At 42.4% G+C, this 15,291-nt stretch overlaps 1 protein-coding gene across 3 annotated transcripts in view; it reads right to left on the bottom strand.

Annotated features, from left to right (window-relative positions):
* LOC146383038 (transcription factor SOX-6-like) overlaps positions 1–15,291 on the bottom strand; it is a 102,731-nt gene that overhangs the window by 10,263 nt on the left and 77,177 nt on the right. For 2 of the 3 annotated variants that reach the window (XM_084934149.1, XM_084934150.1), the window contains exons 9-11: positions 13,113–13,262; positions 11,789–11,966; positions 9,770–9,966 (exon numbers count right to left, since the gene is read on the bottom strand). In XM_084934149.1, the coding sequence (XP_084790275.1) occupies positions 9,770–9,966; positions 11,789–11,966; positions 13,113–13,262 (525 nt within the window). The remainder of the gene's footprint in view (positions 1–9,769; positions 9,967–11,788; positions 11,967–13,112; positions 13,263–15,291) is intronic. The other variant, XM_084934151.1, reaches the window with a different exon arrangement.

Below are 15,291 nucleotides of genomic sequence, written 5' to 3'. Positions count from 1 at the left end.
GGCAGCCGCCGAGTGTCAGGTGAACTGAACTTCAGGTAAGAAGTTAAGACCTGCAGTCTGTCCGGGTCAGATATAAACCAAGTTTAGGAGGAAGTTTATTTTCGTTATGCTGACTTTTTACAGTCAGTGACAATAACTCGTACTGCGTGCTAGCTAGCATGATGGAGTTTATATACTGCTGGGTGGGTGCTTTGATGTTACTGATAGTGAACTTTATTTTATTCATAAGGTTAGTTAGTAGAGTTGCCAACCGTCCCCTAAAAAGAAGGAATCGTGTCGTATTCAGAGAAAATTTTACGCGTTTCGTGTTGAGGTGAAAAGGGACAGTTTGTCCCGGACTTCAGCTAGAATGGAAAGAGACACAAAGCTGGAGTTATTCTGTCGTTACGCTGCACAGCTGCCTCTTCTTCTTTCATTCTCTCCCCTCCCTCTCCTGTTGCTACTTCAATCATGAAACTGATCAATGATCAGCTGATCGGCTTTTCTCTCTTGTTTGTTTATCGCCCACTTTGCGCCAGAAAGAGGAAACCAGCGGATGTCGCGCTAAACAACAGCAGCACGTTTAAGCTTGATCAGCTGTTGTTAGAATTAATTTAATATTACTTTCTAGTATCAGCTGATGTTTGCTGGAGCCACAGCTGTAAAAGCTGCTGGTCATGATATCGGTTTGGATATCTGGTGAGAGGGAAACATGAAGATGAAACCAGGAGATGTCCTTACTGAATCATCAGATCTGAACAGGTGATGGAGAAACAGGTTTACCTTTTAGGTGACATGAATGAGTTGAAGGGAAGTGATGAACTGTTTCTGAGAGACAAATAACACCAGGATCCTTTTTTTTAATGTAGCTGATAGCTGGTAACTGTGCAGGGGCGGGTCTAGCAAAGTTTTGCCAGGGGGCCAGGTAGGGCATTAACAGGGAGAGGGGGGCACAAAGAAATACTGTCTTATTCTCATTTAAAATGTCTCGCTTTTATTAAATAATTATCTGAAGCTTACAACCAAAGTTTTTATCTGACATAAAATGTATAGAAATCATACATATACCGACAAGACTGTACATCACTGTCACAACAGCATTTGTTTTCATTCAAAGGCTTTATGGCTTTAATACCTGGTGGGCCGGTCTCTAGTCAAAATGCCTGGGCCGATTTTTTGTCCCAGTCCAGCCCTGGGCACGACAATCTGAGAAGGTGCATTAAAAAATAAATGGCCGCGCCAGCGGTGCACATTGCAAATTAGCTCACATAGACACATTAGTTGTGCCGCTTCTTAATGATGGTATCTTAGCTAACAACCCAGAGTACCAGATTCAACTTGTAATTGGCTAAAAATGACTTAGCCTATCGGTGAGAGGGACGTTGTTAGCTTTCCACATTCCAACACTTCAGAAGCTTCAGGAGCTTTCCGCTCAGCACAGCATCAGCACCACGGAAATACACGGATACATCTGTAGACTCGAGACAGAATTCACAATGCGTTTTCAGGACTTTCAGGTGTATGGACCAATGTTTTCTTTTCTGATCAAACCAGAAAGCTTTAATGAACAGCTAGATTTGTCTCGCATTAACTGGCTGAGTTAATGCCAGTTAATGTGACATCGAAGCAGCTGTAATCCACAGCTGTGCGTGTTCATAGAGCTTGCATTTTCACCTGCTGGACATCACTACCTGACAAATTTAACTGTCGTCAGAACATTGCAGAGGCCTTATTGACAGTATCTGGTTCTACATATCTGTGTGAGCAGATTTTCTCTCACATGAGTGTCCTCAGGTAGCCATCTGAATGCTGGACACTCGGAGACCTGTGTCTCTGAGTGGGAGACCAGAGATCAGATTAACATGTGTATTATCAAACATGCCATATTGGCCCAGTTTATTTTTCTTATCATTGTTTCGTATCATTGAGGAGACCATAAATAGCATTTGCATTTTCTGCTGTACAATTCATTTGCTGTTATGGAGTTCTTGTTATGGATAAAAAGTGTCTTTTTTTTTTCTGTTTGTTTCAAAATAGCTGATAACTATTCACTGATAGCTGCCAACATCTGTGAACAAATATAATTCTATAAAGTGGTTCTATATAGTGTGTAACCGTTAATATAGAGAGTTATTAAATTTATTGCTAATGCAGTCATATGGCACAGTGACTTCTGAGGAAATTTTAAATGGCACTCGTCATCAGAAAGGTTGCCGACCCCTGATTTAACCACTAGATCAAGTTTCCTGCCATCTTTTGAATTGGGCAGCCATCGATGGCTTTGATGGTAATGACAGTAAAATTAATTGCTGGGTTCAGCTAGCATAAAGGAAACGTCCAGCACTTTTAGCTTTACTTTTTTTAATGGAACCTGAACGAAATAAGTGATGATGAGGTTTAATTCATGTAATAAACTAATAGGCAAGGCAGAACACCTCGAAGGCTGCACTTATCCTCAGTGACTTGCCCACCTTCCGTTATCATACGCTCCTCATCTGTCACCACCTCTAAGACAAAAAACTCCTACAAGCAGCTTGCCTTGGAGTCTTACAGCTAAAATTACCCCACCACGCTCTCAAACTGCAGTGGAAAACATGGTACGCTCCGCACAGCTACCATACATCCACACTCCTCCTCTTCTCCTCCTTCCCTCCCTCCCTTCCTCCCTCTCAGTTCTCCTCCTTTTTCTGGTGACAGAGGCATTTTGTTTGACGCAAGGAATGGTTGCCGGGTGAAGTCATGCCGCGGTAGCCGCTGGCAGCAGTGGTGGAACTTAGGGGCCGTGTGTATGTGTGCGTGTGCATGTGTGTGTGTGTTTATAGACAAGAGTCAGTGCGGGCCAATGTCAGCACTACAGCAGGGCTGTAATCAGGCCTACCACAGAACATGTGCCTGGGCAGTGCCATGCTCACCGCAGGAAGCAACCGCCTAACAAAGGACTAAAGAAAAGAAAGAAGGAGGGAAGGACGGAGATAGAGAGAGAGTCAGAGAAAAATAGAAAGGCGGAGATGGAAAACGAGTGCAGAGACAAGAATAAGATCTCAAGTCCCCTGAGAGCCATCCTGTGAGCCCAAAAGTCAAAATGAGTCACAGTTTGACTTTCTGTTATTTGAAGGCCAATGTCCTACAGTACATAATTCCTCTGCAATCGAAGTGAAGATGTTTGAAATGTTCCCGGTGATTAGATGAGACCAAATGGAAAAGTAATGCAGAATAGAGTCAGGGATTTGGAAAATGGAGTGGGACAGCATCAATAGAGGCAGAATGATCCAAACTACAGATTAACAGCAGATCTGGGTCACAATTTGCAAATATTCCCTGTGGTTGGTCTACTTTTGGTCTTCTTAAAAGTTCTTGTGGCAAATGCAATAAGGAGCTGTCTTTCCTTTGTTTAGTCAAGATTGAAATAGGTTTGGCCTGTGTACCTGCTGGTTTCAAACTGGACTACTGCCTTTTGGAGCAATATTACAGACTTTCTTTCCCCCTCTCTTTAATTGGACTCCATTTGTACTTTGTAGAATTAAACTGAAAAAAAAAAATAGCAGAAAATAGGCAACAATCACTTTTAAACATTAAAGCTGTGCAAACAACTACCTTAAAAACAAATCACATTAGTGCTGCCACAGTACTTTTAACGCACGTTTGCTTTTGCTGGTCTCTCAAAGTGTTGCTGCTGGATGTATGCTTCTAAATTTAAGAGACACCCGACTCTTTTTGTTCTGCTTGGTCTGTTCTCTTCTTGGCATCCGACTCCTCGCGTCCCTTCACTGTTGCTAAGGTAACACTCCAAACATTTTATTTTTTAATCCATACCGTATTGAGCTCATTACCACAGTTACAACTCGCCTGCTGCCAGGATGGCCTGCCTCCAGCTGACCCGCAACCGTTTACTGTCTCCTCCCGGACCAATCAAGTTTGGCAAACTCCTCAGTAACCCTCCCCACCGCCCACCAACCCCCCTCCTGGGGTTTCCTCTCTACTCCAATTTTCTTCATCTTTCTTCCTCTCTTTCCTTCTCCATGCCGATAGAGCTGTCAGTCAGCCCCCTGTTCTGTTTTTTTCAACCATGCCTCCTATTCATAGCCCTTAACACCACTCCGCCAGACCTCTACAACTTGAGCCTTCAACCCCCAAAAGAAGTAGACACTCAGCTTTATAGTATTTATTATAATGTATATCACTCAGACTATAATTGCACCAAGATTATGTCGACGTTTAATCAAAACTTGGAACCATCTAAGCTTCTGGTTTCACAGGCTCACTTCCTTCAAAGACCAAACTAACCAACAGCGGAGCCAATATAAACTTCTATACAACCATTTCTCTCCTCTCTTTTTCTTTCTTCCAGACTTATTCAATGACAGAAAGCATGCTGACCAACTTTAACTTTGTGTAGACAAAGGGTATTCTTCTATAATGGGATACTGTTAAATTATAGTCTCCAAAATTTAGATTTCTGGTCCATTTCAAAACTGTATAAATGCTATGTGAAAGTGTCCAAACCTACGAGGAATGTGTGCAATAAGTTAAAGGGTTCTGAACCATTTGTAGAAAAATATGCATAAAGAGTGTATGATTGATATAAAGTATTTTCAAATTAGCATGCTAGAAATGAATGAAACTCAATTTGACTGATGTTGTTTTTGTTCACTGAAATGTGTGTATATTTATTTTTGAGTACTGGATATTCTAGATTGTCCAGTCTCCAAGCCCACCTTTGCATAACTGCTCAAAGATCATCTTACAGCATATGACTCTGTTGGAGTACAGCACAGACTGATGCCCCTTAGCCCATCAGCCAATGTAGCAGTTAAATTATACTAGCACCAGAGACACTAGAAGAGTTCATGTGTCCACATTATTTACATCATTATCTCTCCACAGCATCATCCAAACAGAGTAAAAAGGCTATTTGTGCTTCTTCTTGATGTGACCTGTACATTTACCATTTCCTTCACCTCCATTGGAAACATAGAAAAGGAACTGCTCAGAATTCAGTGTGTTTTTTGTACTGTGTATCTTGTGAACGTTACTCTGAGGGTTTTTTTAAGCCAACTGAGCAATACTGTAACTAATGTAACTGTGTAGAGCTTCTACATGTTTTCCTACATATTGCAAAGAGACAGATACATGATTTGGGGGTTCATCATGTAATATGTAGGCTAAATAATTTGCTAATCTATTACTGTTTTTCTTAACGGCATGTTTTGTGCCTATTCTAATGAAAAAAAATATATATATATTTAAGTCTTAAGCGTCTCACACACACACACAAACACACGCGCACACACACACATGGTTATACACAGTGGCTATTTCAGTGAGCTCTGGCAGCCGCAGGCCAGCTGGAAGCAACGTAAGCGTAAGGTGATACTCAACAATGCCACTAACTGGCCAGGCCTCTCGTCTGTACACCAGCTATAATGACATTAACATGGCCAAGGCCAGTGCAGAGCCAGGACACGCATGCACGCACACACACACACACGCACACAAAAAGGAGTCTAGGATCACTTTCAGCTCATAGCAAAATGTCTGTGTCGCTTATGTTTGAAATGAATACTGTGGGACAAAAATACACAAACAAAAAGTGAAATACAGACACAACACACACACTTAGACGTCACCGCGACTCCCTTTTGAGTGGAATCAGTGCAGGCAATAAATAGCTCAACATTCAACATTACACTGAGATACCATTCACAGCATATGCCTCATTCCCTCCAAGGAAGCTGAATATGTTGTGTTAGTACAGTGTCATAAAACAAAAAAGATTTGGGAAGCGCTTCAAAGTTTCGAAGGGGAGGATTTGAGTAACAAATTTATCCATTGAACTGAAAACTACCAACAAATCCAAGGTAAAGAAAAAGAGCTGGTCTCGCTGCCTCCTGAGGTGGAACGGTTGAGTCACACTTTCAGTATCCAGCAAGTTCCATCCATGAATTGTTTAAGACAGAGCGAAGCTTTTGAGCACTTCAGGAGAAAAAAAAGCACACACACAGACGAAAAAAATGTTACGTCCCAATGAAAAAAATGATGCATTCAAAGCAAAGAGAAAGAGTCTTTGAGCTCCTGTTGTTAGGTAACGAATAACAAACTGACAACAAACAGCGAGGCTTGCTGTCGTCCTCGAACCGGAAACAATTACTTTGAGAGTTTCCAAGTGAGCTTTTTATTAGGAGGCATGCAGCTATAAACCAAATTACTGCATTGCTTTGGTTTTGTTCTTCTAAAGTTGGAAAATATAGCGCTTTAGAAACACGGAGGGTTCTCCTTGCAGCGCACTCACCTCAATCTGTTGAGTGCTTCAAAGTGAAATTTGTGCAAAAACAAAAAAGTTAAAAGCATAAACTTATTTCAGAACACTGGTGGTTTATTTCGCTGGACCTACAGCAGGCAACTCATATTAAATCTTAATAAACAATTTATCAGTATAGGCTGTTGTCTAATTTATATTTATGAGTTTCTCAGTGTTTACTAGTATAATGACTTATAAAAAAACAACAACTTGGGACTGAGGATAAGTAAAGCGGAGATATATTTTGCCAGATTTTGAATGTTTTCTTCCTGAAGATGCAAGGCAAACAAGTCCAAAAAGAAAAAAAAGAATCAAAACAACCTATCCTTGGAGTGCACCAATCATGACCTACTTGGGGTTGGTGGGTTCAAAGTCTCCCCCCCTAAAATATTAATGAGTTCTGCTCCTCCTCGTTCTCCTTGTAAGCAACATGGGATCAATTGCACAGCAGAATTGGTCTAATCATGTTCCGTATTTTACTTAATGTTTGATCCTCAGAATTTATGATTGGTTGATCAGGCCGATTGAAGATGTTTTGGAATATGAAATTCCCCCTGGATCTTGGTACAAAGACCCTGTCTCCTTTCGCCCAAGGGAAAGACATAAGCTGGGCAAGAGGTGAGTGTGGACAGGGGAATTCCCTGAGAAAGGGCCTTTAATTGGGCTAAAACCCTGAGGCCGGGATCGCCCCTCCAGGGCAAGTGGAGAGCTGAACTCCATTAAACACACATATACACGCACGCATGAACGCACACACTTACACATACACACTAATCATCTCTTCTCTTAAAAAAAACACCCACTCAGTCAAGGCAGGCACACTAACACGCCAAAACCATCACTTGTCATTGGCCCAGCTGCTCCCTCTTCAAAGCTGTTGGCTTCTGGGTGGCCGTGGAGATGAGAGGAGAGAAAAGAAGTTCTCAAGAGCTGCAGCCCGAGCCAAATGACACCAAATATCATCCATGAATATTCTTCAGACTCATGTACGAGCTGAGAAGAAACCTTGAACTCTGAGCCAATGAAATAGTAGAGAAAATGTGACACAGGAGCAAAGAGTTTGTAGACCCACAGAGGTGTGTGTCTGTGTTTTCAAGTTTGTGTTAAGGAGCAGAAGAGAATACTTAATGGATCCTAATAGCTAGTAGGGAGCAATAAAAAAAATATTGTCCAGTTCCCTCTCTCCTTACCACCTTGTCCTTCAGGCTGTTGCTGGCAGTTTATGAAGACAGATTCACATCTTTTAGTGAATGAAAAAATACAACAAATTTAAAAGTTTGTCTGTTCGTGTTGCACCATGAGTGATGTTATGTGCATTGTTAGTAATCTCCATTGGTGGCAAGGTATCAGTATGTTGTTCACGTGTTCTGCATAGTTAGCAAACAGTATTTGACCCCAGAGTCACTGTTCTAGGAAAATAACTCCTAGATTCTTCCAATATGATTTAACAAGACTACTAAGCTTTAATTGTATTTGAACATAAATTAACTCACAAATTGCCCTTTTTCTAATCATTTTTGAATTTTAGTTTATGATGTTGTAGAGTTTTTGAGTCCTATTTTAATTCTAAGCCAATGTATTCCTAGGGCTGGTCCTAAGCCCGGATACATGGTGAGGGTTGTGTCAGGCAGGAGATCCGGCGTAAAATCTTTGCCAAATCAAACATGCAGATGATTAAGAATGAGATTTCCATACTGGATCGGTCAGGGCCTGGTTAACAACAAGCGCCTCAAGTGCTGGTCGCCAACAGGGTGCCAGAGGAAACTGCTGCTGCTGGCCCAAGACAAAGAAAGAGAAAAGGGGGAAGGCAGTGAGAGACAAGGAAAAGCAGGAGGTGTAAGGATAGCTGGCAGTGGATTTAACCAATGGAATGGAAGTGGCTCTGGTGAACATGTATATCGAGAAGAGGGCAGAGCATTACAAGAGTGGAGGAATGTGCACACAGGTGGGACAACATGCTATGCAGAAGAGATGCAAGAGATAGCAGAATGCAATGTGTTGGCAGGGTAGAATGTAGCTAGACACCGTTGGATGGTAGTTTGCAGGATTACTTTGGAAATCAAGAAATGGAAGGAATTTTTAACCAGACTGCTCAACACAATCTTTTAAATATACTTAGTTGGCCCTTTTGGACAGATACAGTGAAGACTGACAGGAAAGAGGAGGGAAAGACATGCGGCAAAGGGCTGCAGGTCAGATTCGAACCCGGGCCGGTCAGTCTCAGGCATCCAGCATATGGTCACCTGCTCATCCAACTGAGTTAAAACAGCACCCAGCTTAACACAATCTTGAAGAGTCAGAAGATGCCTTGGAAATAGAGAAGAAGTGTACTTGACAGATGATGTAAGGGGTGGAAGGGTGGAATATGATGTTTGCAGATGATAGTGTGATCTGTAGTGAGAATAGGGAGCAGGTGGAAGAGCCTTAGAAGAGGAGAGGACTGAAAGTCATTAGAAGCGAAACAGAATATATTAATGAATGAAATGGAGAAACACAAAGTGATAAGGTGATTATGCAAGGAGTGCAGATAGTGAAGGTAGATGAGTTTAAATACCTGAGGTCAACCACCCAGGCAGGGTGGAGTGGGCGGAGACGACTGTCAGGGGTGATTTGTGAAAGAAGGATAGCAGCAAGAGTGACAAGTAAGATTTAAAAGATGGTAGTGAGGCCTGCTATGATGTACGATTTGGAGACAGTGGCACTGACAAAAAGCCACGAGGCCAAGCAGGAGGCTTAAGATCCTAAGATTTTCACTGGGACTGAACAGGATGGAAAGGATTTAGAAATGAGTAAATCAGAGGGACAATTCAGGTTGGAAGATAAAGTTAGAGAGGCAAGGCTGAGATTGTTTCAACATGTGTAGACAAGGGATCGTGGGTATATTGGACAAAGGATGTTGAATATGGAGCGGTCATACAGGAGGAAAGAGGAAGACCACAGAGAAGATTCATGAATTCATGAAGGAGGTAATGAGAGTTGGTGTGACAGAAGAGGATGTCAGAGAGATGGAGTCCCATCTTCCTCTTTGTCTCTGCTAAATCATTTGTTGATGCTTGTAGTTATGCTGCTTGTGGTTTCTGTGCGGTCCTTGTTTCCAGTTTGTTTGTACTCTGGATTCCTATTTTGTTTGCTTCATTTATTGCATTAGCCAAAGACCACTTTGTTTTTTTTGTTTTTGTTTTTTTTAATTTATATTTGTGTTGAATTAACAGTGCTGATTTTATAACCTCAAAATCTGAAAAGGTATGACTGGAATTGTAGCCAAAAGTATTGAGTATTGAAAAAGAACTGAAAAGTTTATTTAGTTATTTAGCAAATCTTTATATTATTTATTCGACAGTGTTTTAGGATCAGAGCCAAAATTCCTTCTTTAGAAGAAAAGTAATTGCTATGAAACTGCATTCAGTTCATGTAACTCTTTCAGACCTTATCAGTAAAACGTGTGTGTGCATCCTATTATGCATCCAGATGTGACCTGCATGTCCTTCTAACCTTGTTGCCGTTGTTCAGGTTCATGCTGCTGAGGGCAGATAGCTTTGCTTCCAGACTCTGGTGTCCTGGCTGCTGCTGCTGTTGGTGGAGCTGCTCCCTCTGGATCTGCTCCCTCATGCTCCTGGCCTCTTGGATGGCCTTCATCACTGCATCCTGGTCCCCAAACAGTGCTGTGGAGTTGAGACTGGACAATATGTCTGCAGGTGGAGAACAGACGAGAGACAGTCGTATGTCACTTTGACTGGCAATACAGCATCGGGGACATGTTCGGGTAGCATAAAAATGAATTGCACACATTTAATACTATTCTGGCTCTGATGTGAATAACCACTGAAAAGAAAAGGTTATGTCCTTTTTTGACACTTTGTGTAGGGAAAGGGATTTGCAATCAAGCATACATAAATAAACAGATAACTTTTATGAATATACCATACGTACAAATGTACTGGCCTACCTACAAATTGCCAACAAGAGCTGCTCAGTCATGGAAATCCATGCCGTGAAGTTCCCAGCTCACAGATTTTGTGCTGACATTAATGTCAGAGGAGGTTTGGAGCTCTGCAGTTATTGAACAGGGACCCAAAAACCCAGATCTGTAATTTTACGTGGTCTGCCACTTTGTGGCTGAGTTACTGTGGTTCCTAAACACTAGCACTTTGCAATCATACCACTTATAGTTGATCGTCGAGTATCTAGGACTTAAAAAAATTCACAAACTGGCTTGTTGCAATGGTGGCATCTTACACACATTACCACATGTGGCTAGGAGCTTGACTTTATACACCTGTGGAAATAGGACTGAAAAGACCTGAATTCAAAGATTAAGAGGTGTGACCCAAGACTTTTGTCCATATAGTGCGCTCATACTTGATCTGTGCTATTACCCAGTGCTACAAATTTCTATTTGAACAAACCAGACTCCAAACTTTTTAGAACTCAGTTTAGTGCTTTTACTTTACTTCGTAAGATTCTACTGATACTAGAATAGAAAGTGTAAGTCCTTATAGTCAAACGTTCAGAAAGGCTGAATACAAACTCCCATTAAATAACATTTCAACTGTATAAACATGAGATTTCCAATCTTATTTCAGCTCCAAATGTTGTTCAAGTTTTGTTCCAGGCCATTTGTGTCAAAACATGACTGAGCCTCCTCCCCCTTGTTTAAGCACCACGCTTCACACTTTTGAAGCCGATGCACATTTGAAGAATAAGGGGAAATAAATAAATAAAAGGATGCAAAGTTTCCATCGCCCTCCTCATTTAATTAGCAGACAAGTAGGAAGCACTGTATGCTTGGGTGGCCGTTAAAATGGGCAAAAAATAACTTTGCAGGAACACAAGCGTCGCGTCCTCAAAGCCACTCCAGACAAGCTGGTGAAATTGTTTTCTGGGGGGATATAATGAGAGGCTTTAGATTGGCCTTAATAACAGATAGCAGAGGTAGGGGCATAAAAGGTCTAGCGCGGGCAGACAATGATGTGAGGAAGCTCTTAAAAACCAAATAACGTGTGCTGGGTTTCACTGCTTCCGCTGCCAGGGTTTTCATTGGGGCTAAATACAGGGCTTTGGACTCCTGTAAAATACAAACACACACACAAAACACACACACATACACAGGTCTCCTCATGGGGTTTAGGTGTCTGCAGCCTATCAGGCACATGCGACGCTTCTTGGTTTGTCTGTGGGTGGCTGTGGGAGTGGGAGGTGTTTGGGTGGGTGATGTTTTTGTTTTTCCGGCTAAGTTGAAGGCAAGGTTTTTTTTTTTGCTCGACGTGTTTGCTTTGGGCGGATGTACACTGCAGATGTGAGCGTGCACAAATGCATATTAGTGTTGGTTTGTGTGTGAAAGAGAATCCATGAGCAAAAGTACATCAGTGTTTCGCCTCAGTGTTTTTTCTTTGCAGCATTTACTCTGTGTCATTGTAATTGTAGATGAGTGTAAGGATAGTGTTAATGAAATGTAGCAGTGCTAGTAGACTGGGTGGCCCACCCCAGCTAGCCCGTGGTGTTGTTACCTACCCAGGGAGGTGTTCCGGCCCATGCTGGGAATTGGGCTGGGGATGCGGCCTTTGCCCATGCCTGTGGGGCTGGTCTTGTTTCCAGAGAACAGACTCTGTGTTGGGGATGTCGGGGAGCGAAGAGGTTCAGCTGTCTTGGGTCTAGCTGAGAGGTTCAGTGGCTGTGTGGATCCTTCCTCCTGTTAATGAAACAGGTGCAGCATCCATTTACACAAAGTCCTTTCAACAGGAGCTAAATTACTAAATTAGGGTTAATAAAAAGGCTGTAAAGTAAGCGTTAGAAGCTGATATAAAGCTGAGCAAACCTGCTGATGTTCTGCAGTGTTACTTGGAGAGCCTTTGGTGATCCTTAAGTTTTTGGCCTTTAATAAATGAATTCGACCGATCAGCTCTTTAAGCCTCCTTACTGCATATAAACAATGGTACATTTGTTTGTGTGATGTCTTATTTCTGATCAGATCTTCATGACCACACTAATCCACATAAAGAATTCTTGGAAAAGGAAAAATAGTAGCATAAAGTAAACTTCAGCACGCCAGCACAGTCTGACTGCGGCTGTTGTGTTGGCAGAAAACATTTAATGAACGTGGCTCTAATTTGGAGTTGAGCCGCAGCTGAGGAAGTTTTGAGAAGGGAAGGAGCACAGAACGAGCTTTCGCGTGGGGAAAGGGGATAAGTTGGGATGCGGGTGGCGTGCTGAGGGTGGGATGAGTATGCGTGGGGTTTACTGTGGAGGATGAGGAGTTTGGAGGGCACGGCACTACTGTTTGAGTGCGGTGAGCTCCGACGCCGGTCTATTGTGACGCCGGTTGCAGCTGTGCCCCACACACACACATGGCTTCCATTACTGCCTCGTCACCGAGTAAAGATCAGGCGTACGCTGCCAAACAGCAGCCAGCGCCAGTGTCAGCTTGTGAGTGCGCATGTGTTTGTGTGTGCATCAGCCTGTGACATTTAAATAAGCTGTTTCTAATTGACAGTGAAGAACACAGGGGCCAATGCACAGCTCATTGTTTCAACAAATTCCATATTTCCATCTTTCACTTTTACTTGTAGTGACCATCAACATTATTATTACAACATTTGGAGCCCACTTTTTACTTCTTCTATTATGTTGTCTCCGAATTTATCACCATATTTCCCTGCACATACCCATAACATGAAAAGTCTAATTCACTATTGTAGCAAAAGTCAGCAAAGCCATTTACACACATTTAAATATAACATCATCAAGAGAACACACAAGAAGCTCTCGGTACATCTAGACTGGCTCTATTCTCTTGGCAGGGCGCACTCATTTAACAACATTTGAACAAAGTACCTACCTTAATCTGAGAGACAGGGCTGGATGCTCGCTTCTCGCTCTTGAGGGTGGAGGGAGAAAGAGGACTGGAGGAGTTGGGAGCTTGTGGGAGGGGAGCCATCTTGGCTCCTGGTGAGATCTGCATGCTTGCCAGCTGGGCGGCATACAGCTGCTGCAAAAAAAGGGAAGAAACCAGCAAAACCGACAGGCTATTAACATCGCGCGCCAGCAGCTAGTCAGTGGCTTTCCTCTTTCATTCTCTCTCCTCTTTTCTTTTTCATGCACACACACACACAGGCGCGCGCACACACACACACACGCACACCCTTGATCCTGTCAATTTTATTTATTTATTTATTTTGGTTTATCCTTTCCCTGGTACTGGCTGCATCCTTTGAGCCAAAGACACACTGTAGTTAGATGGAAACAGGCACACACACCCACACACACACATCTACATCTGAAGTTGACAAGAGCATCCCACACAAATGTAAGATTTGTTTGAGGTATTATTTATCAAGGAGGGATTCCAGCAAATTATTTTTTTATGCTAGATTATCTACAGAACTTTTCTAACAGTTATTTTTTCAACAGATGCTTGGAGCAGCTTGCACATAGATCAGCATCTTTGAGCTTTTGAGTAGGAAACAAATGGTACCTATTCTGAAGTTAGGTTTAATAGCCTTGCTTCAGTATTACTTGTAATAAAAGGTTGGTATTGTCCTGATGTTTTAATGCTTAGTCTTGGCTTTCTTAACAGAGGAATAATTTTAAATGGTATAAGTCAAATAATGTAAAATTAGATTAGGAATATTATATTAGGAACTGCTTCATGGGTCTCTAACTAATCTTGTCACCTCTGGTTTGTTCTTGCATTAATGCTTCCGGCAATTTCTTTACTTACTTTAATCCAAAGCAAGACGACAGTGGCTAATCAGATTTAAGCAGGTGTTCATAGTTTACACCTTGGACCAGTGTTTCAGTTGAAAAAATCCTTGAAAATAGCAGAGAAATAAAAAAGAAAACCCTCAAAGTAAAAGCCTTTAGTGTTGGATGAAAACATTAAATGACAAAGGGGAAAAAAGGAGAACTGACTTTTCATCCAAGGTACTTAGCAAAAATCAAAGAGTCAAATACTCAGCCCACAGTCCAGGGTCTTCTAAATCAAAGCTAACTGGCCAGACAAACCACTGCCTGAAACCACTGTCAGCCCCTGTCTAAATGCATTGGAGTGTGAGTGCTGTAGTATCAAAGAGCCTGTCCTCAGGAAAACCACCCAGACGTGGCTGGCCTTCAGTAGATTCCCTCTTTTCTTTCTGACTTTTTTCCTCTTTTTTGCTCTCCTCTCATTTTTCATTACTCTCACCTCATCTGTACTCCTCCCTCCATCTACAGTTCTGTCTTTATTTTGTCCCGCTTTCTTTTGATCTCCCTTTGACTCTCTCCACTTGTCTTCTGACTCTTAGTTTAGGTCCAGAAATCATTTCTCATATCTTTCAACCCCATCTCCAGCTCTGTTTTTTTCCCCTTTCTTTCTCTGTTTTTACCTTCTGCCCCCTCAGCCTAAATGACCCCCAGTGTTGTGAGATCTGATTTCCCTTCAGTCAAAACTGCAAAGCCTCCCGGGACCAGAGATCCAAAGTAAAGAAAGCACAATGGAGAAAGAGAGAGAAGGACAGAGTTTTGCACCGCAGACACACGAGACCACCGTCGCTTCACCGCCAAAGCGCCAGGCTCAGCAGTTGGGGCCAGAGAAATTGGCTGGCCCTCTCTCCACTTCTCTCAGAGCGATATTAAACACAAACAGAAGGGGCCTCGCCGCTGAAACAAAGCCCTGATGTCACGCCGCTTATTTTCCTTGGAAGGTACCGGGAGTGCTCGGTCCAACCCCTGGCGATATGAGATCCCTGTAAGAATGTGCCTTGAATGACTGGTGGTGAGGCCTCTCGCGTCAATCAAGCCAACCACAGAGTTACTTCTGGTGATGCCTGATATTCTTACAGCTCTAAGGGGAGCAGGGGCTGGGGCAGACACATGAGTCCTTGAGGTAAAACACACAGTTAGGATCTCACACCCATGTCTGCACAAACACACACACGCAGTGCTTTTTTTTTCCGCAAACACACCCACAGCTTTTGTGCTGCGAGCAGCGATTCTGTCAACGGTTACAAATATGAGGAGGGAACTGTTGAACAAACAAC

This window comes from Perissodus microlepis, chromosome 7 (assembly GCF_051167445.1).
Source record: "Perissodus microlepis isolate ML-2025 ecotype Zambia chromosome 7, ASM5116744v1, whole genome shotgun sequence".
Classification (NCBI taxonomy): domain Eukaryota; kingdom Metazoa; phylum Chordata; class Actinopteri; order Cichliformes; family Cichlidae; genus Perissodus; species Perissodus microlepis.
Note: the sequence above shows the minus strand (reverse complement) of the source record. Positions and strands in the feature narration are given on the sequence as shown.